We start from the raw sequence: 23,704 nt of genomic DNA on the forward strand, positions 1-23,704 counted from the left end.
AAAAAGTTGAGCGTAAATTCACAATAATTTTTTATTTTTTTATGAACGTCTGAAGTTAAACATTGGATATTCACCTAAAGATTAACAAATTCTCTTATAACGATTTTTGTATTTTGTTACGATCCAAAAACTATTTACGGTAGCCGGTAGGTATTTTAAATTTTCATCAAATTCATATTTTATTATTTTCTGTAAATGATGAAATGTTCAGCATATTTTGACTCGTTTTGAGTTAATTATAGGCATTTTAAATTTGAATTTTTTAGGTTTTATGATTCTAAAATGTCAATTAAATTTTATTCGCCGGGGAAAAGACTTGACAATTATAAATTTAGAACTCCCCACTGTTCTCGTAAGTTGTTACAATAGCATAAATGTGTGTCGTGACTGGATGTCGTGACTCTATGTCGTTTGGGACACTAGTATTAGACCCGTTATTGTTTTTCTTTGATAAAAAGGCCCGCTGTTCGGGACCATGTCACTCGTGTACCTATGTCCGTGTTTTCTTTTTGGAACGTGTTGTCGCCTCTGTGTTACTATTCATTTTTTGATTATTTACAATTATCATTTCCAACCGTCTTAGTCGAATATAAGTCTATAGTATCAAGGATCAACTTATTCTAGATTGTAACACACGAAGAATTACAAATTATTTGGATTTTAGAATCACCAGCACATCGTGTAAGTATTTGCCATCGTTTCTTTATTCGTCGAATCTCGTCGTCATAGTAGCCGTACATGATGCAAACCTACATTTTTGGAAAGACGTTAACAGTAATACATATAATAATAATTGTAATTTTCCCCCATCTATTCGGTTTACGCGCGTCTGGATATTAAATACTAATGTATTTTGTTATTGAGTTTTTGCGTAAATCGTATTGTTCAATGATCGTGCGTTTGTTGTTCAGTAGTTTTTGTTGCTTTCATTGTTGCCAATTGGTCGGTATCTATTGAGTTTTCTCAAACAACTCTTATTTGTTGCACGGGTTAGGCTGCGGGTTGCCTGTGACTTGTTTACACAGTTTGGCGGTATTGTCTGTATTTAACTGTTATTATTTTAATAAAATTTGATTATAATTTGTTATGGTAATTATCTGTTAGAAGAAAAAAAACATTTTCATTAATCAGTTTAGTATTTAATTTTTAAATAGGTAGATATTCATTATTTAAATCTCGCTTTAGATTAATGACAGTACTACAGTAGTATTAAATTTGGTTGAATCTAGTCTATTAGTTTAACCATTTCTTACTAATATGTTTTTAAGTGGTGTACAGTAAAAAGTTAGAAAATAAATAATATTTAAAATACTTTTTTTTTATAATATTTTTATACCTACTATAGATAACCTATACAATTATTGGCTTACAGTTATTATAATTACTTACATTTACTCTTAAGCAGTTACAAAAATGTTTTTTTTTTTTGCTTTTAACATATTCCCCAGCATATTCCTAATTATAAAAAAATGTCCAGGACTTAAAAACACATTTCTATATTGTTCTATTTCACAATATATATCATTTTTATTCCGTGTGTCACAAGGTTATAATTAAAATTGTATCAAAAAAGATAAAATAAATGTTGTATCATTATCATATTTAAATTCAAATTGTTAACCTACTGTAAATAATTATATTTAGTTGTTAGATAATCTTGATTTTTTTTTCAGGTTTAGTACTCAAAATGGGGGTTGACACTGAATTAGTTAAAACACATGTTCGCCCTAGGTGTTTTATGGATGTAGCTGTTGATAACATTCTTTTGGGTCGTATTGTGTTTGAACTGTTCGATGATTTTTGCCCACTGACTTGTGAAAATTTCCGAGCATTGTGTACAGGTGAAAAAGGTTTGGGTAAAACTACTGGTAAACCTTTGCATTTCCAAGGTGTAATTTTTCATCGAGTTGTAAAATCGTTCATGGTACAATGTGGAGATTTTTCAACTGGAAATGGTACAGGTGGTGAATCTATATTTGGAGGAACTTTTCCGGGTATGCATTTAAAGTAATATAAATGTATTAAGAATTGTTATATAGCATGTTTTATTTCCGTTTCTAGATGAAAACTTTGATTTGAAACATGACCAACCTTTTTTACTTTCAATGGCTAATCGGGGACCAGATACAAATGGTTCTCAATTTTTTATGTAAGTCTTAAGAAATATATATTAAAACTTTTTGTGACATATTTGTCATATGATTACAAATTATAATTAATCGCTTATGAATAAATAATTATTAAAACATTTCAGGAAGTGAAAATGTGAAAATGATAATTATAATTGTTAAAATGTATTTAATTTTCTATACCTATGGGTATAGTAGAATGTATGTCACACACATTTAAACATTGAAAACAGTTGATAGTTAATCATTAATAATAATTATATAAGTTATTATTAAAACATAATTATTATTATATTTGGTAAACATTTAATTGTTGGTAATAATTTGAAATAGTTCAATATTTTTTAAAAGGTTTGAAACTAGTAAGAATTATCAGCTTCTATATTTTCATCCAATTACATTTTTTTTCTAATTTTAAAGCAATTTTTTCTTGTTTCAAATTTTTAAAAGTTGTTCAACTTTTAAAACCTAAACTTATCATTTTCAATTATAAATGTTCAACAAACTGAAATAATTTTAATGTGAAAACTAATAGTACCTATAAATTTGGCAAAGATTATGTTTGAATATATTAAAAAAAAATATAAAGTAGAAACCAAACCGTTTATTTCTTATGTAGTTTATACATTTTTCTTCAACTAAAAATTGAAATTAAAAAAATTAATTGTTAGTGACATAAATATGAACATTTATATTATTCACTTCATAGATCGTCCACTCTAGGAAAAATAATAGATGTTTACTAATGTAATTTTGATTTTGTAATTTGAAAATGTGTTGATGGGATCAGTATGTCAGAATAGCCTAATAAAATTTTGGTCGTATGTCATGTGTTTGTTGTAGAACAACACAACCAACTCCTCACCTAGATGGGTAAGTGAAATTCTGTTAGCCAATTATAAATATTATGATTAAAGTATTAATAAATTATTTTAAAATAGTATACACGTGGTATTTGGAAGAGTGGTTTCTGGCCAGCCGGTTGTTATGCAGATAGAAGAACTCGGAGTTGACAAAAATTCACGCCCACTTCAGGATGCAAAGGTGGTGAAATGTGGAGAGCTTATTTTGAAGTCTAAAATTAAACGTATGTTTATTGATTGTTTTTTTTCATAATAACAAAATATATTTAAAAATGATCATGTTGTTGTATGTATTAATATAATAGAATCCGTGAAAAGTGCATCTGATAGTGAAACAAGTTCAGGATCAGATGATGACAAAAAAAGAAAACGAAAAAAAAAGAAGAAGGAAAAAGAATCAAAAAAAAGAACAGAAAAGAAGTATGATTGTATAGTTTTATTATATTCTAAATTTAATTTAATTTATTTGTTCTAGATTGGATCGTTCAAAAGAGGAAGATGATGATGCTGAAGCAGAAGGTCAGCTACACCCTCTTGTATCTGTTTCTAATATTGACCCGGAAGAAATACCAGCTGGACCACCTAATAGATTTTTGTCTCGAGGTGGTCCTTCATCTATGTTTCTTATGAAACCTCAAAGCGATAATGATGATAGATCAAAGAAAAGAAACAGAATACGCGGTGTTACAAAATCTGGCCGGATTGTTAAAGGTCGTGGAACTCTCAGATTCCGAACCCCATCTCGTAGTCGTTCTAGAAGTTACACTCCACCCCATTGGAGACAAGAACAAAAAAAAATGATAACTTTCAATGAATTTGAAGTAAGTAAAAAATTTATTATTTCAATATTAATTGTCAAAGTCATAATTATTTAATATAATTTTAGAAAATGGAGATTGAACGTAAAGAAAAAGAAGAAGAAATTAAAAGACGTGAAGAGGCCAGAAAAAAGAGACATGAAGAAAAAGAAAAACGCGAGAAAGGTAAAAATGGACAAACACCTCCAGGATCCCCTCCTAAGGTAAATAAACCTTTTTAATTAAAAAAAGGTTTTATTGCATTTAATTTTAATCTAATTTTTATAGGGTTCTGAGGAACAAAATGATAAAATCCAAATTGACATGATGGCTAAAATTGAAGATGTATTTCAAATAATACGTGATCGCAACATGAAAAATGGTTCAGATAACCATGATCACAAAAGAACAGACCAACGTTTAAGTGATATTAAGAAAAAAAGTAAAGGAGAAAATAGAGAAAAAATTCAAAAAATGGACAAGAAGTTTGATAGACGTTCGAGGAGCCGCTCACCAAAACGTCGTAATGATGACAGTTTTCGTCGAGATCGAGTGCAAAGAGATGGAAATAGGTATCGTAAAGATGATAGGCATAACAATAGATTTACACAAGGAAAACCAAGAAATCGTTCTAGAGATAGAGAACATTTTGAAAAGAAAAAGAAGAACCATCGCAGATCAAGCTCTAGTTCTTCGGAAGATCGTAAAAATAAAAAAAAAGTCCGGAATGAAAATAGTTTTAGTTTATCACCTGAAGTTAAAGATTAAATCCTCACAAATATTTTCTGCTATTTTATAAAATTCTCAAGTAGCTAATTGAACTTTATTTTTAATATTATTTTTATTTTTATTGTCAATTAAATACCGTTTATTATATTTAAGATAATTTGCTACTGAATAATAAGATAAATTTTAGAAAATAAAAGTATGTAATGCAGTAGGTACATAATGTTATTATAAAGTGCATAATGTAAGATTGATAACATAAAATTGTACCGACTTCTTAAACATAAAAAATTGACTAAATAAATCTAAAATCCATAAAATATAAACCTAATCATAGTGTAATCACTATAAACATAGTGTGTTTACTGTAAAACCTACATTATATTTGTTTAGTTTTTAAAATAACAGGAACTCTTGGATACAATTTTTAGAATGAAACATGTAAGTAATTTAAAAAATGTTTGTAATAATTTTTTATTTTATGTTCTATTCATAGCTTACTGTTTTTCATTGTATAAATTTCTTTTTCATTATTCAGTTCCTTGATTTATAATTATTATCAACAAATACATTAATCAAAGCATCGCCAATATGAATTATAATATATTGTTTTATTATAAGAAAAAATATAGAAAACAAATTGTCAAAATTAACCTTCATAGTTTTATGTTACAAAAAAATATATGCATTTATCAAGTATAACTAAATTATTATTTAAAGTAGGTAACAAAAACTTGAAATATTTGTTAGTAACCAGTATTTATAGGTGAGAAAACTGCTTCATTCATGCCATCACCACGTTTACTCGTATCACAGTTATTAGTTCCTGGGTCAATAGGTTGGTTGGGCTGATTTCCTGGTGCAAAATTTGAAAATGAATTATAACCTGGTTCTCCAAAATTATTACTATTATTGTTAGCATTGGAAGAGACGTCTTGTACTCCCTTTCCTGAACTTGGTAAGTTAGAATTTTGAAATTGTCCTTTCGGAACTAACGTAGAATGTTTTTTTTGGTTTCGAATTCCATAACTAGGGTCTGCTGGCGATAGTGTACTTGTTTTGCCTTGGCCAATATCTCCACCATTTTTGGAAGTGCAAGGCCTCGTTCCTTGTCCGTAACCTGGAGGTGAACTGGAACTTTCCTGACCAGAACTCTGTGAGGCCAAACCATTTTGATTATAACCTAACTGAGTTGTAGCTATATTTTCTCTATTTACAGAATTAGGCTTAACACCGTTTTCTCCGTAAAATGTTGATCCTTGGTTTGCTTCTTGAGGGTGAGCTCCATTTGTAGGTGAATTTTGAGTAAAGCTGTTTCTAGTTGTAGGTAATGTCTGAGATCCTGTTGGACCATAGTTATTTAATCTACCTCCCTGTGATATGTCCTGTCTGTTTTGTCCAAAACCATTCAATTCGTTTGACGAACTTCCTTGATGGTATCTACCACTTAAGGGTGGAACTGAACCACTTTGCTCATAATCATTTCCACTAAGAGACGATGGTCTATATTCAAAATTACTATAGTTGTTTGATACTTGTGGCGTACTTGGACGGCTTTGATCCAAACTGTTAGGGCCATTTGATGGTCTACCTTGGTTATATCCATCATTCGATTGACTTTGGGCGGGATTTCTTCCATTTATGAACGATTGAGAAGGTCCTGGTGGCGGTCCGTAGCTATTGGGTAGCTGATTGTTTTGTTGATCTTGATTAAATCCTTTATACGCTGAAGAAATCTGACCATAGTTTTCTTTATTTCCAATTGAATGCGATCCCGACTGTTCAAAATTGTTAGAACTCTGTAATTGATTTTGTGGATTTAAATCAAACCCATTCTCGTAATTCAAAGAACCCTGTCCCTGATTGAAACTTTGAACCCCCAGTGAACTTGGGCTGTACAAATTCTGATATGTTACCCCTGATGACTGTACTCCATTACTGGTTCCTATAGAATTGAGACTTTGAGAGTCAACAATGGAAGTACCACCAACTTGGTTTTTATTTATTCCTGAAACCTTTTGATTGTACTCGTTATTTGGACCTTGTTCAAATCCACTATTAATTGGCAACGGTTGATTAAAAGATCCTCCAGAGTAAGGTAAATCCTTGGAATTGATGTTTGGTTTTACAAAATCATTTTGTCCATACGATTGAGTTGTTGCTGAGACACCTTGACTTGATTCACTAGGGTATTGTCCATATCCGAAATACGACACTTTGTTATATCCTCCAGCTTGGAAACCAAGGTCATCGGGAAACTTATTTTGTCCATAATTTCCACCACTGATATCGTTGTTGGACTGCGTTGTACTTTTACTTTTTGGATTATTTTCTTTTTGAAAGTTTAGGACTGAACTTGGAAATCCTACTGAACCAATAGAGGACGGATTGTTTGAGATATCTATGCTCTTTTCTATGCTAAACTGTGTGTTAGGCTTATTTCCATTCTCAATTTGACTATATTCACCACTTGTATATTTTTGGCCGTACGAGTTGGTTGCTGTGTTAGCATAACCACTGTTATCTATAGAAAATGGTTGACCTCTGTTTGAACCAACATTTCCGTTATTTCCTTGACCGTTCTGACCACCAATTCGATTATTATCTTGCAACGAATCTTTTGATGAAATAAAATCTACGTTACCATAACCGCCTGCTGTGTTCTCAACTGTACTTTGTTGGCTATGCTGATAACCACCTGTGCTTGGATTCTGACCAAATTGACTGGCTGCCGTTGGTCTATTGTAATTATATTTAGTCGGACCTTGATTTTGGGCAGTATTCAATAGCTCGTTTTGTCCGTAACCTTCCGCCGTTGCGGTTGGCGCAGCAACACCATTATTAGTTGGTATCGATGTTGTACCCAATGAACTACCATAGTTATTGTTAGTTCCTGGTAAATTTACAGCACTAATATAATCACTATTCTTATTTGAAAATTGTCCAAAATTATTTCCTCCTGGTGACGTATTAGGATGACCATTGCTCTGGTCTAATGATGACCCAACGGGTCCATTTGACATATAAGTACTGGTATCATATAATGATCCTAGAGTCGACTGGACTTCGCTCGCATCACCGTCAGTGGTTTTTGTCGATAGACCATAGCTACTAAAATCTGTTGTTGGACTTTTTGCAAATGTCTCCTGGACGTTTTCAACTTCTCCATAACCATTGTTATTTCCACCAAAATTATTTGACACGTCTATTTGTCCTCCAAAACCACTAGATGCGACAGAATCAATCTTTGGTGGCAAATACATACGGGATGGATCTATAAAGGCATAACATTGGCAATTATTGTAAATTAAAGTAATAAATTCCAAAATTTGAAATTTGCATAAAAAGAGATACCTCCAAAATAAAGCTTATTTGTAAGTTATTATTTCCTACAAGAGTAACTTCATTTCATTTTGAAATTCATAATTGTAGGAATGCATATGAATCTCATTAGGTACCTAGTGCTTTGTGCAGGGGCGAACGCAGGATAAAATTTCGGGAAGCGGGGGCTGAAAAAAATTTAAAATATTCATAAATGTCATACTCTTCACACTGTATTACCTACATTCATTTCGGAGGGGGGTAAGCCCCTAAAACCCCCCTCTGCGTTCGCCACTGGCCTTTTAGCTAGTACCTACAATAACGGACTAAGATAAAGATGATTAGAAACGAGCAACTTTTTAACGGTCCCGAAGAGCATCCTCTGGTGACTGCCGAAGGGTTGGCCGGTTGGGTACGACAATTTTCGTACTTTGCAGACATTAATGGCGCTACCTGGGTAAGTACATTTAAGTCAGAAATTCTGAAAACCCTTAGAGTAAAACTGCCTTTGTATTTACTACATAGATGTAGTCTATACTTGCTACTATAGTATGATCTAAACATCCGTGATTTACAATAATTTCTACACCTACAATAAATTTCATACCAGTTGAAACGATGACGGGAGTAGGAGACAGACAATCCATATATTAATAAATTACTAATTCACAATTATTGCTTCATTACTATCAGCTCCAAATTATAGATTAAAATATAATATGTATAGTAATATAAGCACACCTAATATGTATGCGTTTAAGCCGTTTTTATACCAATATAAAATATTAGTTATTACTTTACCTATTGGTGCTTGTCTTTCTTTTCTTTGAAATCCATCCAAATAGGATTTGGTGAAATAATTATAAGTTTTGGTTTTCAAATCGCATTTAGAAAACACGACTTGAATTAGCAGCACCTAAGGCAAACACAGTTAAGCAATTGTTTAATATTATTAGTGTGATAGTATTAATAAATAATGATAATGCATTTTTTTGTGTTAAAGTCAGGGGTTCATGAACTAATTGTTAATTTACTTTAAATTCAGATTTCTCAATGTCATTTGCGATTTTTTGTTTTGATGTGCCGACAAAATGACTAATTATTTTCAACAACAATAATACTACATTCTACGATGGTATGTTTTCAATTAAAAAATACATAATAGATATTATCTAATTGAAAAAAATAGTTAATTTGATACAAATATAATATGTTGTAATTTATAACTTAAAATAGTTATTAATTTGATATAATATAGATCGGTGTTAGTGTAACCTAGCCTAGGTATTTGTGTCCTAGTGTCTCGTACTAACAATTATTCTAACTACTATAAGCCTAAAGTCCCTTTTGCTATAACATTAATAATTTATTATAATATCATAACTGAACTATACTCATTAGTCATCATGGTACATACATACAACAATACCTATGGTAAGATATTCCATAATATAATTATAATATAAAGGTAATCTACCTATAGTAGGCACATACCTACCGTACAATTCATATAATTATGGTGCCTATTACAATTTACAAGTAAGTAGTAAGTAGTCTTTGGTAAATAGTTTTAAAAAAAATTTCATAATTTAATATTATTATATTGCAGCTATAATTTATATTATGGTTTTATTAAATTTTCAAACTGTAGGTAATTATAGGTATGAATTTTAAATTGTTTATGTAATTTAACTATTCCAGGTTTTTATTCATTGGCATGTACAACCCTTAAAATGTTATTAAAATAAAAACTACTATATCGTTGATTTTCATTGAATATGTATTATCAGATTATCTACTATCTTTTTGAATCAATAAAATAGTGGTAATATAGTAGTGGAGCAGCCAGGATTTTCTTAAGGATCAAAAATAGTAATAATAATAATTGAAGTGAGAAAACCATTTAGAGCTACAGAAATTAATAATTATCATACTAAATATACATCTATCCTATCAATTAAAGTATGTAATTGGAAAAATAAAAGCAATTTGACATTTTTCGTTTTCTTGGATGTGGTTTGGAACTATATAGTCCACCCTATCATTGTTCCATCGTCATGCTCGTATGTTTACGCAGTTTACCGTGCATTCTACGGCATTTGGGTCGAAACTGTTTAGATGCAACTATTACCTATCCTATTTATTGACGGATTATTTGGGTTCAGAACGATCTTCGTATCGAAATTACAATATCATAATAATTTTACAGCTGGGTAGTGGGTACAAAAGAAGCAAAAAAAACATAGTACGTAGGTATATCTACTGTCATAATATTTAAAAATTTTAAAAATGTTGTTCTTTGTTATAACTTATAAGTCAAAAATTTTAATTTATTTGAATTTAACTTTAGTTTAATATAGGTACATAAATACTCAGAACATGTTTATTTCTGTCCAATGTATAGGTTTTTATTTGAAAAACCATCAACTATGCCCTGATTATTTATTTTTTCGTCAAATCCTTCTCAATATTTATAAAAGATAAAGGTTGTTGAATCTATTTTGAACAATTTAACTTTAGTAGATGTTCATAAATATTTTTGTAGATCTCCTCGGAAATTTGCAGTTTTCAAATCATCCAAGAAGTTATCATCTTCTCAAGTTGTTAGTATAAACCCGTTTTTAACAACAGCAATTTCAAGGTTTAAATTATAACAATTGATTGGTAGGTAAGAAATAAATTGAAAAAAAGGTATGTATAGGTACTAAATTATAATAAATAATATTATATAAATAATTTTTATTATTAATATTCATATTTCAATTTTGATCTAGTTGACCATTAAAATTGGGTGTGGTATAAAATTAGTAAGCGTGTTTATCAAATTAGCCAATTTCGAGTAATATAATGCCAATGAATAAAATAAAGTCATTCAAAGAATAAAATTTAATCTAAGTATGTTGTGCGCAAATCAAGGTACCTATTTTAGGAGCTGCTCCTTGTTAGACGATTAAACAATTTTTGAAAAATGTATCAATTACATTTATTTTACATAGTATTATTATAGTAGGTATATACCTTATAAAGGGAAATTAATTATTTTGCTCTTTTTAAGTTCAGTTGAAAAAATATCATCTTTAATTAGGTAGGTCAGTCACGCGCGGACAGCCAAGCTGAATGCACACGTTTTTCATGCCTCCGCGTTTGTTTAATGTAATGTCGCTCAAACTTGTCGGAATTTTTCGTTCTTTATATCAAACGACTCAGTTCTTAGTGTAATTGCTGACCCCAGTGTCTACCAGCTGCCAAAACCAGCCTTTATTTGTGGAAATAGATTTAAGTTTACTAAGTATACGTATTTAGTGCATGGTTATATAATATACCTAATCTCACTACGAGGCATCGCCGCGGCGGTGACCTTTGTCCACGCGATTACGATAATAATTAATATTATAATAATATTATAATAATATACGCTACTCGGCGTAATTAATCGACTTCGCAGTCCGTGAAAACTTATCATTCTACAGTTAAACATTTAAATATGACCAGCCGTAATCATAATAATACAAATAATGCAAATCTTAATAACAAGACCTCAAATGCAAATCCTAAACCCAGGTCACCGAAGACACCTGTTAATAGTGATAAACGCAATCACTCTAGTACGTCCAGTTCAGAACCATCGTCACCAAATCTACTTCAACATGTAAGCAAAAAACTATTCGCGACTCCTAACCGATTTGATGTATTAAAACCACCGGAATCTACAGAAGAAACTTTTGAAACTACTGCACAGGAAAAACAGTCAATTGCTGATCCAGATCCAGTTCTCACTTACTCTAAACCACCCCCTCCAATTTTCATACGAGGCGTAGAAGACTTCCCTGGTGTTTGTACAAAACTAATTGAATTAATAGGTGTCGATAATTTTATCTGCAAGTCAACGGCTGATCATTTAAAAATCCAAACTACCAATCCAGGAGCGTATAGAACACTAGTTCACTACTTAAGAGATGCGGAAGCTGAATTCCATACATTCCAGCTAAAAGAAGATAAACCCATGCGTATAGTTATTCGTAACTTGCACCCATCCACTCCAACGGAAATGATCAAAAGTGAACTCGAACTTCGCTTATATGAAGTCAGACAAGTTACGCAGGTTATTCACAGAATTAGCAAAATACCCCTGCCATTATTTTTTGTCGACCTCGAGCCAACAGATCACTCAAATGAGATTTTTAAACTTGAATCCTTATTGCACACAAAAATAAAAATAGAAGAACCTCACAAGCCTAAAATTATTAGTCAATGCCAGAACTGTCAAGCTTATGGTCATACCAAAGCCTACTGCGGATATAGTCCTCGTTGTGTCCGGTGCGGTGATGACCATTCTTCATCTGCCTGTCCAAATTCACGTCAAGACCCAATGCGATGCGCCCTCTGCACAGGTAACCACCCTGCAAACTACAGGGGATGCACAGTTTACAAAAACCTCCAGCAACGTAAGAAAACCAACCTAAATAATCAAAAATTACATGTAAACTCTAGTCATAAGCCTAACAATGTACAAGATAGCCACCCACGCAATACCACTTCCAACAATCCTCCTCCTAGCCAACCTCAAACGTATGCTCAGGCAACTCAAGGTCAACATCCACAATCTAATATTCCTCTGCCTACTCCCGATATTAATTCGCTAATGGCAAGCTTTGTAAGCGAGCTTAAAACTCTCATCAATCCATTAATCTCACTACTTACTCAGGTAATCTCAAGCTTATTGACAAAAAAAAATGAATAATTCTGCTACAAATAAGTCCCTCCTAGTTTTACAATTTAATGCTAATGGTCTTAAAAACCATGTAAATATTTTACAAAATGTATTATATGATAAACGTATCGACATCGCCCTTATCACAGAAACACACTTCACTAAATATACACATATCTTCATACCTGGATACCAACTAATTAAAGCAAATGACCCTGATCATCTAACCTAATCCTAATAAGTTATAATAATCACATAATAAACAAGCTAAGTACTACCGCTGGGTGGCTTCTTACTCACGTAACCCCTTAATGCTTTGTTACCCCTATCTCACATATACTTATTGTGCTTATCTGTATAGATTGTATATTTCTTGTAAAAAAAAAAAAAAAAAAAAATTAGGTAGGTAGTTAAAAATGGTATATTATTAGGTATTTTCAACGAAACAACGGTTGGCACAACTTGGATGACGGCTGATAAACTGCTCGTAAGGATGCTCGTTTTCATTGACCATACTTTAAATAACTGATGATAAGTTTGTAAAATCGTACGAATTTAATTTTCAGCTCAAAATATTCTTTTGTAAAGCATTTTGATTTAAAAATTATTAAAAGTACCTACATTTTAAAATGATGAGAATTTTTGGGAATTATATATTTGTAACTTTGAAAGGGCCTATATAAAGGGGTTAAGATCTATAGTTAGAACTTTCAGGGAGGGTCTCGTGTGGATCCAACCTATAGGCTATAAACCCCTATACACTGATTTCTCTAATATGGCATACGAATGGTTTTAAAACTTTTTACAAAAACAATTATAAACTTAAGATATGACTTTAAAATTTTCAACTGAAGTAGAATTGCTTTAATATATATATATTTAGGTGTAGGCACCCACCAAACTACTTATTATTAATCTTTTGTTTGTCTAATTTATTAATATTATTAATAAAAGTATACTGTGAATAAAGTAATAAGATAATTTGTATCCTAAGCCTTCAATAATTTTAGCACCCAAAACATTTGTGGAATAGTTGTGCCTGTATTCTACAATATGTAATCATATCTATTGCACAAATTTGAAATCGAACACTACACATACAATAATAATATCTTTAAATAATCACTCACTGTTAAAATGTTGAAGACGAAATTCAATCGCAAGTCCATTTTTGTAACGGCGACTGTTGCAAAAGACCGACCGGTCAAATATTTAATGGCAGTACCTATATAATATGCGTATAGGTATGCGATTTAATTTTCTTATACAAGATAACACGACGAGCGTCTGGGTGTCGCGTCACTTGCCATTCTGTTATTGAGACTAGTTGAGGAATATCGGGTGCTTATATATATATATATATGTGTGTTATATATGTGTGTGTTATATATGTATCGTTTTCTGTAAGACACGAATTTATATACATGTATATACAAATAATACACAATAAACAGACACACACAAACGCTGTCTCTGCACAGTGTGTGTGTGTGTGTCGTTCATATATTATGTGAGCGTGTGCGAGAGACCGAGCGAGGCACCCCCAACGTGTTCATCATATGCCTATATACATCATATATTGTACTATACAGCGTTTTTTTTTCTCCCGCGGAGCATTGGTTGGTGCAATATAATAATATAATTAAGTTTTGGATTTGTACCTATACAGTATACAATATATTACATAGGTGTGCATATAAAAAATACCTTCCCTTTCCCTTTTCACGAAAAACGAAGAAAAACCGGTATAAGTACTGTTATATATATATATATATATATACATGCTGCAACAGTAATGATGATGATAATAATAATAATAATAATAATAATAATAAACAATAATGTACAACAATATTATAATAATATTATTATTGTTGTTGTGAGGTATGAGCTACATAAACTGCCCTTGAACCACGCGTGTACTGTGTATTTCGATTGTGTACACACGCGATTAATAAATATATATAATATGTACACGCGCTATATACATATCTACACAATTTCTATTATATATTTTGCCACTATATACCTATTAATTATTATGTGTATAGTTGCAGATAAATCTGGAGTAGGCAGCAGCAGTCGGTACGTAATGTACCAGCTATAACTATACCGCACACGATATATAATAATAAATATAGAGTGACATCAGAGCGCGCATTTAGTTTTCTGCGCAATCTTCACAATCGCTGCTACGATGTCTATGGACAATGCGCACACGACGGAATAAATTTATGTCACTATATACATAATATTATATGCGCGCTGGGGCCACGAATCAGGTCACGGATCTATATAAGACTGTATGGGTATACATATTTATACATACAATATACGAATGGACCTTAACGCCCCCGCGTGAAGGACTGCGAATAGAGAACTGTATATATATAATGTTTATGATGTATATATGTTTTTAAAGTATATCTAGGAGTGTAGGTATCTATATAGAAGACTAGGAGACATCCGATGCTGCAGTCAGGTTAGATAGGTACCTACTTATAAACATCGATGTATTTGTTATGTATATATGAAGCCATATAGGTATTACTTTATTAGCCATTAGGTATATTCTACAGGTACATATATGAATGCCGATAAAGGAAAATGCAAGTTAAAATCACTGCTTGGAAACGAAAATTCGTCGAATTCGATTAACGTCTGTATCAACTATAACTTTTCATATACCTAATATAAAGATGAAGAAATTTGAAGAAGAAATTTAAAAACCAAATATTATTTTATTTTAATAACAAAAACTATGAATTACCAAGCCCTACTAACTAGGTACTCCACAAAACTATTAACTACTTATCAATAAAATAGCATACCTAGAATAATCAAAAATTGTCAAATAGATTCATTCTCTATTAAACACTCGCAGCCCATAGATCAGTGGCCAGTGCATACTAATTGCGTAGTCACATATTTTAGATGCTGAGCGGAGAGATCAATGTACAAATTTTACAATGACGAGTGTTTTTTTTCTGTGCAATCGATTTTTGTAGTAGAAATAATACTTCGATCTTCAACTTCAGCACTAATTTTTTGATGGGAAAGTGAATCTATAATTAGTACTTTTGGTCAAAGTTGAAAATTCTCTGTACCTAATTGTCAAAGGCGTGGGGAAAACGAAAAAAAAATTAAAGAAAAGACTGACATTTTTGACAAAATTGATTAAGTTTTTTTTATGCAACTAATAATTAATAAAATAACTAACTAATCGAAGACACTTAAAATTTTCACCGTTTATGTTAGCATTTATAATTAAGTCACTAAACGTACAAGGCTGCAGACAAAATGTACTAATTGAATGATTATGTTTTTTAAATTTACTTTGAATACAAATTTTAAAAAACCCAACCCATTTTCAATTTATGATTTATAAATTATAAAACGTAGATATATGAATTTTTTGTACAACGCCAATTGTATAATTTTCTTAGCATAAATACCAACACATTTTGAACCACATCTCTTTTGAGACAGTTTGTATAAAGTGGAAAGAAATTTGTGTTTTCAAAAACAAGAGTATTTTAGGAATTACCTTTACCTACGTACAAATAGAGCAATTTGGGAAAAACAGCAGCCAAATGGGCTATATGTAGCTATTGTATAGGTTTATACGATTAAAAAATAAATATTACCTACTTATTTATTTCGTAAGTGTTTCCGTCAATAAATTACTTTTTTAATAATTTTATATTGGTAGCTTAAATAAAAAAATAAAAATTACTTTTTTTGCGACGGTTTATCAACGCTTTCAAATGCAGTATCACAATTCTCAACCCTCTACAGTTTGCTGCTAATAGACAACTGTAAGTGTGTACGTCAACTGCTATAAATATTATATATATTGGTACCTACCTATGAATTATAATATTACTCAACATAATCATAAACAATGACTTAACTGTAAGTCTTCTATTATAGTCATAGGTACTATACATGTATAATGTTTATTGGCCTTGTAGTTATTAACACCAATACATACGATATATATATATAAGGATCTAAAGATTACAATATTTTTAACACCAAAGCTTCATTCATGTATATTGTACGTATTGTTTAAGTAATAGCGAAAGTCATTTCATGACGTAGGCATAGTGAACATTAAATATTTATAACAATTCAATTAATAAACAATATAAGCATTTAAATACCTATTACCGACACCATTTAAAAAATAATCTATATAATAAAGCCACTATCATTCGTATTTCATAAATTTATGGGTATATTTCTAATTGGTAACTTACCTTGTAAGTGAACAATGAACATTGAAGAGTGGAGATATTAGATAGTATAGATACGAAAAAGGATTTTAAATTTAAATGCATAAGTGATGGATTAGTATTATTTTCTAAACGACCATGTGATTGGTTTTCCAAACAGTGTGATTTTTAATTTTATTGTTTACTCGACCTTTATATTTCCAGTACCTAGCCAGTACGTACCTAAATACTCACTAAACCTGTATAGTCATTAGTCGTATAGGTTAACAGCATTATTGTCTATCTAAAAATAATAACTTTATAATAGTAGCAAAATGACGAGTAAATTATTCTAAATTTCCCGCTTATGGTGATAAAAATATAAAATTATTACTAAATACAAATTATAGGTACCTACATTTTATTATATAATTTTCACACAATAATGACTATGTATCTGGATTGTACACATAAGTTCATAACCAGTCGGTGAATCAAATGTACATAGGTACCTATACTGTTTTATCAATGACGTATTGATGACTACACTCTGCTCATATTTGTGATTTGTATGTATTTACATATTTAAAGTTTGATTGAAAATCTATGGAAATTTATTCACACAAAATATAGGGACATTTTAACGTTTAGAATAGTGTAAATTAATTCAACCTCGGCTGGTTGAAACTTGAAAGTGAGTTGCCACACACGTGTTAATTTCAGTTTTTTTTTTTTTGTGAGAATGTGATGCTATTATTTCGAAGGCTTCTTTTCTAACGTTTACGAAATGACCTTTTTCATGGACCGTATAATATAGTACTCTTTAAAATTCTTAGTAATAGTGCATTACAACTATGGTCTATAGTTTAGATTTAGAAGATCGTTTTTGCAAGCTGCTACTATTATCTAAGCGTATTTCTGGTAGATTTATGAATAAAATAGTAATTATGCAAGAACAAGACCCTGTATATTTTATAGATATAGAAATATAATGTAAATGTATGTACATATAATATATTAGGTAATAGCAAGTATATAATAGTACCAAGAGGCTTGCTTAGAAATTTCGAATGGGGGGAGTGATTCAACTTTTTTAATATAATATAATCAATATACATTATGAATTAAAATTAAAATTATACGTGTAAGTAGTAAGTACCAAGTACATATTATATATTTGTCAAGTGACCGAAGTTGGTTGAACAACCTACTCCCCCCCGAGAAACGCCCCTGAATCCTGATAAACCCTATAAGAACTTGGCACCTATACTTTATAGGCTTGAACTTGTATTTTTGCAACATATTTTAAACTCAAATCCATATTATATGTTTTACGCCAAATTCTTAAGTTAATACATGTAATTATATAATAAACACAAATATTTAATAACAGTCGAGAGTTGTCTTAAATTCTTGTTATTTAAGATTTACGACAGCCATCGCGTTAATTGGTTTACCCAAGAGGTAACCGAAAAACAAGGCGGCTCATCCGGCAATGTATATATTTTTGTTTTATTTATTCTTCAAGAAGATAATGGGCTCCACTGAACATGTTCGTGGGGGGAGGGGGGGCATGAGTTCACATATCTAATATTCAGTAATATATTATATTTTCTATTAAATTTAGCTTTGGTGACAAACACAAACTCCACAAGATTCGGTATAGTTTGCTATACACGATACACCTAATACATATAATTAATATGCATAATATGTATATATATATACAAACTAATTTTTTAAGCATGCTCACCCCATTTTTATGCTTAAATTATGCATATATTCAAATTTTGATTTTTGGAATTTTTTGACGTATTGTAATCGAAATTTGAACGAAAACTTCCTTAGTTATTCTTCTTTACATTCTAAGGAATAAAGATAATAGATAGACTATTATACTAAAATGCTTTGTAAAATGGATATGAGCTCGATAATTATAATTCGTTGTGCAATATAAGATTCACAAAGTATTTAGTATTTAATATATTAGATACTATCCTCATTCCTTAGTATGTAAAGAAGACTGTGTATATAATGTATATCTATTATCTTATTCAAATTCTGGTTGACCTATGATCTCTCATTTTTTTATTTTATTAAGAAATGTTGAATGTAAATTCATATAATTCACAGTTAGTGGCAGAATTAAACATTTGTTCTAGATATCATTTTTCTCTGAACAAAGCGCAAGATTCTACCATCACTCTTCACCAGTGTAGACTGAGCCACTGAGGACTGTGGACTGTGGACACTGAACACTTCTATATTATAGTCTGTACTCTATACCTATAATGTTTTAGTTTTAGATGTTATTGTAGATGTAAGGAACATATAATTATATAATTTGCTTGTATAGTTGAAAAACAGAAACATGCATAATTAAGTGTCAACAGTTTTATATTCTTATTGTAATATTAATAATATTGATGATGAATACAATTTATTTAAGATTTTCATAGGTAGTCATGATAATTCCCATTTTATAGACAGGCCTAACCAAAAAATTAGAGGATCCCCCACCGAATTTTTAAGAGGTCCCGGAAATTTGACAAAGTTAGGCAAGTTTGACTAAACAGTGGGCCCCGGTTTCTCTCTCTACGGCACTGTGTCTATAGATTGTGTGTTTTAAAAAATACCTATAAAGATATAAGTACATTTTTTTTTTTTATTGATCAAAAAAGACATCGGCAACAAAGTACATATTATACAGTGAAGGTACTCATAATATGCATTTGTATAATTACTTATCTGTATCAATCATTCAAAGTATCAAATACTATTTTAAATACTATAATTTTGGGTTACCTAGGTACTCAAATTTTAGTTTGGTTTTTCAAAAATCTTGTAATTACATACATCCTTAATATTAACTGCATGTCATTTTTGTAATACTTACCTTTTACATGTAACAAATTATAGTTTTGATTTTAAGAGATATTTTTTTTACTTAAACACCGTTTATATTTGGTAAAATTTTGAATAATTTCATAAAAAGTTTATTTGGTTATTTATTTACCTAAGTGTTTTTTATAATGATATGTACAATGTACTATTGCAATCAGACTATTACCGGTTAATATAATACACCAACTATGAATTAAATATTAATGTTTAATATTATTTAATATTAGTAACCTGTAACCTCATACTAATAAAATTAGACTGATAAATCAGAAACAATATTAACTTATTAGTTAATATTGTAGTTTATTAATCTCTATTTAGTTTATAGATATTCAACTATACTTATAACTTAAGTTATAATACTACAAGTCATCAAGGTATGAGCAATTAGTATAGTTTCCTACACACTACTCATATAATATACTAACTAAAGTTCTTACTGTTCGTAAAGTCATATAGATATTTATATTATTAATAAATCAAGTAATTCGTTATCTTATTGATAAACACATCATGTATTTATATGTTTGGAATTTTATTCTGGCGATTTTGGTGGTAAGGGAAGCTAACTGTATTGTGATTGATTTATGTCATGGTTATCAAAATCAATCTACCACTTGTTGGACCGCAACGCAACGGTTCGAAATATTTGGAGAAAGAAGAGGCACAGGTCCTAATGGATGGTATTCAACACAGAGCTTTTCAGTGTCCGAACATTGTGGCACTCATTTAGATGCACCTTATCACTTTTATCAGGAAGGATGGAAATTGGATGAAATTCCATTGGAACGTATGGTAGTTGAGGGTAAGTTAAAATAATATATAGATACAATATTTTAATATACAAATTCATGGGTATTAATAAGACAATCCAAAAATGAATTGATTAAAAAGATTTTCATCATTTTTAAAAAGGCAATATTTGATCTTATTTTCATCATCTTAAACTATAACAAACATTTTTTTATCGTCGTAATTAGTTACCGGATGTGAGTAGTTTTCGTTTTTAACAGATTACGTGTGGTTCCAAGAACCATATGTTTATGCTCTGAAAATATGAATTATTATCCCAAAAGACGAAGATTGTCCAATGTCAAAATTCAACTCAAACAACATTGAAATGACTTAACTTTAATCTAAAAGGTTGTTAAAATATTATGAAATTAACACTTATATTTGTTTGTTTCTATATTTTTATAACTTTTCAAACTATTTAAACTTTCAAGTGACATAATAATAAAAACATAAAATTATTAAATTTGTACATGGAGCTATAATTCGGTTTTATACTTTCGGTGAGCCCGATTTTTGAATACGTACCTAAGTAAAATATTAAAATTGATGACATTCAGCCAAAAATCAAAATTGAGCCAATTTTGAAAAAAAAAGTTTTACATGATATTCCGAATGATAAAAATACGGTCTACAAAATTATAATATTATTATTTTCAATGGAACAATTTTAACAATTGTATGGTATTTTTGAATATTTCTTGGTGCAATGTTTTTTTTATTCAAACATTTTACAAAAACTGATAGAAATCGTACCACTAATAAATTATTTTAAATACGTTTGAATGTAAAAATTAGGTGTGCATCTAAATGTCAGTCATGAAGTCAATGGAAATAGTGACTTTTTACTTACAGTCGATAATTTGAAGAAATGGGAACACGACAATGGTCCACTTCCACACCGTTGTGTGATATTAGTCAATTTCGGATGGGCTCATAAGTTTGGCAATCGTCAACTATACTATAATAATGTTACCGAGCGATCATTATTAAGGTAATGGTATTTGGTAATAATATTAGCAGTATATAATTTATTTTCACACTTGACATAACATAAAAATTAACGTTGTATGTAACTAACCTAATAGGTAATATATTGTACATTTGTACATGTACAAACTAGTAAATATTACATCCATTATTATACATTTATATGGATCTTGATTTTTACTAATTTATAGCGCGTTATTAGTTTTTTTTAAGTGTAATATACTAATACGTATCTTTATTATGTTTTTAAGTTTTCCAGGATTATCTAAAGAAGCAGCACAATGGATTGTCGATTGCAAAAAAGTATTCGGCATAGGAGTAGATGGTCCTAGCGTTGATCCAGGCATTTCAAAGTCATCTGATGTGCACAAAATTCTATCTAAAGCTAACTTATATAATCTCGAAAACGTAGCTTTAAATGGTACAACATTACCACCGAAAGGATTCAAACTTATTATCCAGCCAATCAAGATTATTGGGGGTACTGGTGGACCATGTCGGATATTAGCTTTTACAAATAATACATTTGAAAAGTGATTTAAACTTGACTTGACCCATGCCTATCATTCATTATTCATCGTTACCAAGACACCAAAATAAGTCATATCTAGCTACGAATGGAAAATGACGTATAACAAGTCGTCTTCGTAATTTCTTCCAAGTTAGGTAAATTTTGATGTATATTTGTTAAAAATAATAATAAATAACAACAATTTGATGCCGGTGTCACTCAAATACATTATATTACCGATCACTTCTCAACGATTTTATCAATACCTGCAGTAAAGACATTATCAATATTATACTTGAACTAACTAAATGCATATGCGAAAGTATTTTCTCATATAAAATGTATTAAAATTATCATTTTCTTCCCTAACAAGCAGTGGTAGATTGGCTAGAAATTTGGATTATAATTTATAGTAATTATTAATTATGCACACCTGAAAAAAAATTTGACAATAAAAGGACCATGAATGAATTGGACAAATTTCCAAGTCTTCGTTATTATTGTTTTCTGGATAATAATTATAATAGAATAACCCTAATGTATTTATTTACTAGGTACGTAACGAGTTTTCGATAATTGTTAAGTTTTTTTAGTTAAAGACTTAAAGTTTAATGTTTGCTCAATTACTTTCTAAACATTTCAAAATAAGTAATAACCTTTTTATAATATCAACTCAAAAGTTCAAAGCAAAATGTTTTAAGTATCACAACCTTGATTAAATTTAAATAAAAATATATAATATAATTTGATAGGTGTTAAAATTGCTTATCAAAAATTGAGGGGTTCAATTCAAACGGACATTTTCCATTTTTCTAGATTTTAGGACTGCTGTTTTTTTGTGTCTCTAACCCTCTAATTTGTACATGATTTACATAATAAGTGATACATTGAAAAATAGGTAAAAAAAATGATAAATCAATTTTTAATTTCGAAAGTGTTCTCCTTAAAATCTGTACAGTATCTTTGTAGGTTTAAAGAAAGTGATTTTGGACAAGACGTTCCTTTTCCAGGAATAAGTCCGTTTTCAATCAAACAACTCATTTTTCATCTAAATACACGATTTCCACAAGTATCTAGTTTTTTCTTTTGATAAAAATCACTAAGACTCAAGTGTACAATCCGTCTATCCACTATATAAATATTATAAATAAATAATATTAGGATGTTTTAAACATATCTACCTACCTAACAAATAATAATATGCATTATGGCATAATTCAGATAGCTTTATACGTCCTACCTATTTCTAAGCACATAATTAGAAGCTAGAAAACCTTCCTAGGCAAGTAGGTTGGTACTCTAAAACGGTACTCAAGTTTTTTACATTTTATTACGCAATACCCGCCATACCTGTTGTTATTAGTTAATATTATGCGTAGTAGCTAGTATGCACAAGTCAATAAATACGTTTTGTCATTACACGTATTATTATTTATTAATAATTAATAAAATTACTACGTGCGTCATATTGTGTTGATGTGTAAACGCTACGTAGGTACTAGGTACATCGTACTTATATTTATAATGTAATATAAAAAACTATAATTTTGTTACAGATATATAAAATACAAATAGGTACTTAACATACATTATACATAGATTTATACATTTGCATATTGCATATTGCATATGTTGTAGGCACCTACCTACGTGTAAATCGAATACGAGTATTTAAAATCTAAATTTCTATTAGAACCCTGTGGGCTAATTAAGCACTAAGGAATAAACGTGATAGATGACAGT

The 23,704-nt window shown here is 30.2% G+C and overlaps 3 protein-coding genes across 4 annotated transcripts; 2 read left to right on the forward strand and 1 right to left on the reverse strand.

The window, feature by feature from the left end:
- The first annotated feature begins 459 nt into the window (after positions 1–459).
- Positions 460–5,107, forward strand: LOC111039326 (peptidyl-prolyl cis-trans isomerase cyp11). The gene is made up of 9 exons (XM_022322797.1): positions 460–681; positions 1,674–1,994; positions 2,062–2,149; positions 2,973–3,002; positions 3,071–3,216; positions 3,298–3,412; positions 3,468–3,813; positions 3,879–4,013; positions 4,078–5,107. The coding sequence occupies exons 2-9, from the start codon at positions 1,688–1,690 to the stop codon at positions 4,555–4,557; spliced, it is 1,647 nt and encodes a 548-aa protein (XP_022178489.1). The 5' UTR covers positions 460–681; positions 1,674–1,687; the 3' UTR covers positions 4,558–5,107.
- LOC111039325 (GATA zinc finger domain-containing protein 14-like) lies at positions 5,106–13,901 on the reverse strand. The gene is made up of 3 exons (XM_022322796.1): positions 13,678–13,901; positions 8,638–8,752; positions 5,106–7,789 (listed from the first exon to the last, which is right to left on the reverse strand). Exons 1-3 carry the CDS (start codon positions 13,714–13,716, stop codon positions 5,262–5,264), a joined length of 2,682 nt encoding a protein of 893 aa, XP_022178488.1. The 5' UTR covers positions 13,717–13,901; the 3' UTR covers positions 5,106–5,261.
- Positions 13,902–19,774: 5,873 nt separating this feature from the next.
- Positions 19,775–22,168, forward strand: LOC111039399 (kynurenine formamidase-like). Of its 2 annotated transcripts, none has more exons than XM_022322917.1 (3): positions 19,775–20,473; positions 21,316–21,454; positions 21,702–22,168. In XM_022322917.1, exons 1-3 carry the CDS (start codon positions 20,182–20,184, stop codon positions 21,985–21,987), a joined length of 717 nt encoding a protein of 238 aa, XP_022178609.1. In that variant the 5' UTR covers positions 19,775–20,181; the 3' UTR covers positions 21,988–22,168. The 2 variants fall into 2 exon arrangements, with proteins under 2 accessions (XP_022178609.1, XP_022178607.1); XM_022322915.1 differs by having other exon boundaries at positions 19,797–20,473; positions 21,259–21,454.
- Positions 22,169–23,704: the final 1,536 nt, after the last annotated feature.

The sequence above is a fragment of the Myzus persicae genome, unplaced genomic scaffold (assembly GCF_001856785.1).
Source record: "Myzus persicae strain clone G006 unplaced genomic scaffold, MPER_G0061.0, whole genome shotgun sequence".
Lineage (NCBI taxonomy): Eukaryota > Metazoa > Arthropoda > Insecta > Hemiptera > Aphididae > Myzus > Myzus persicae.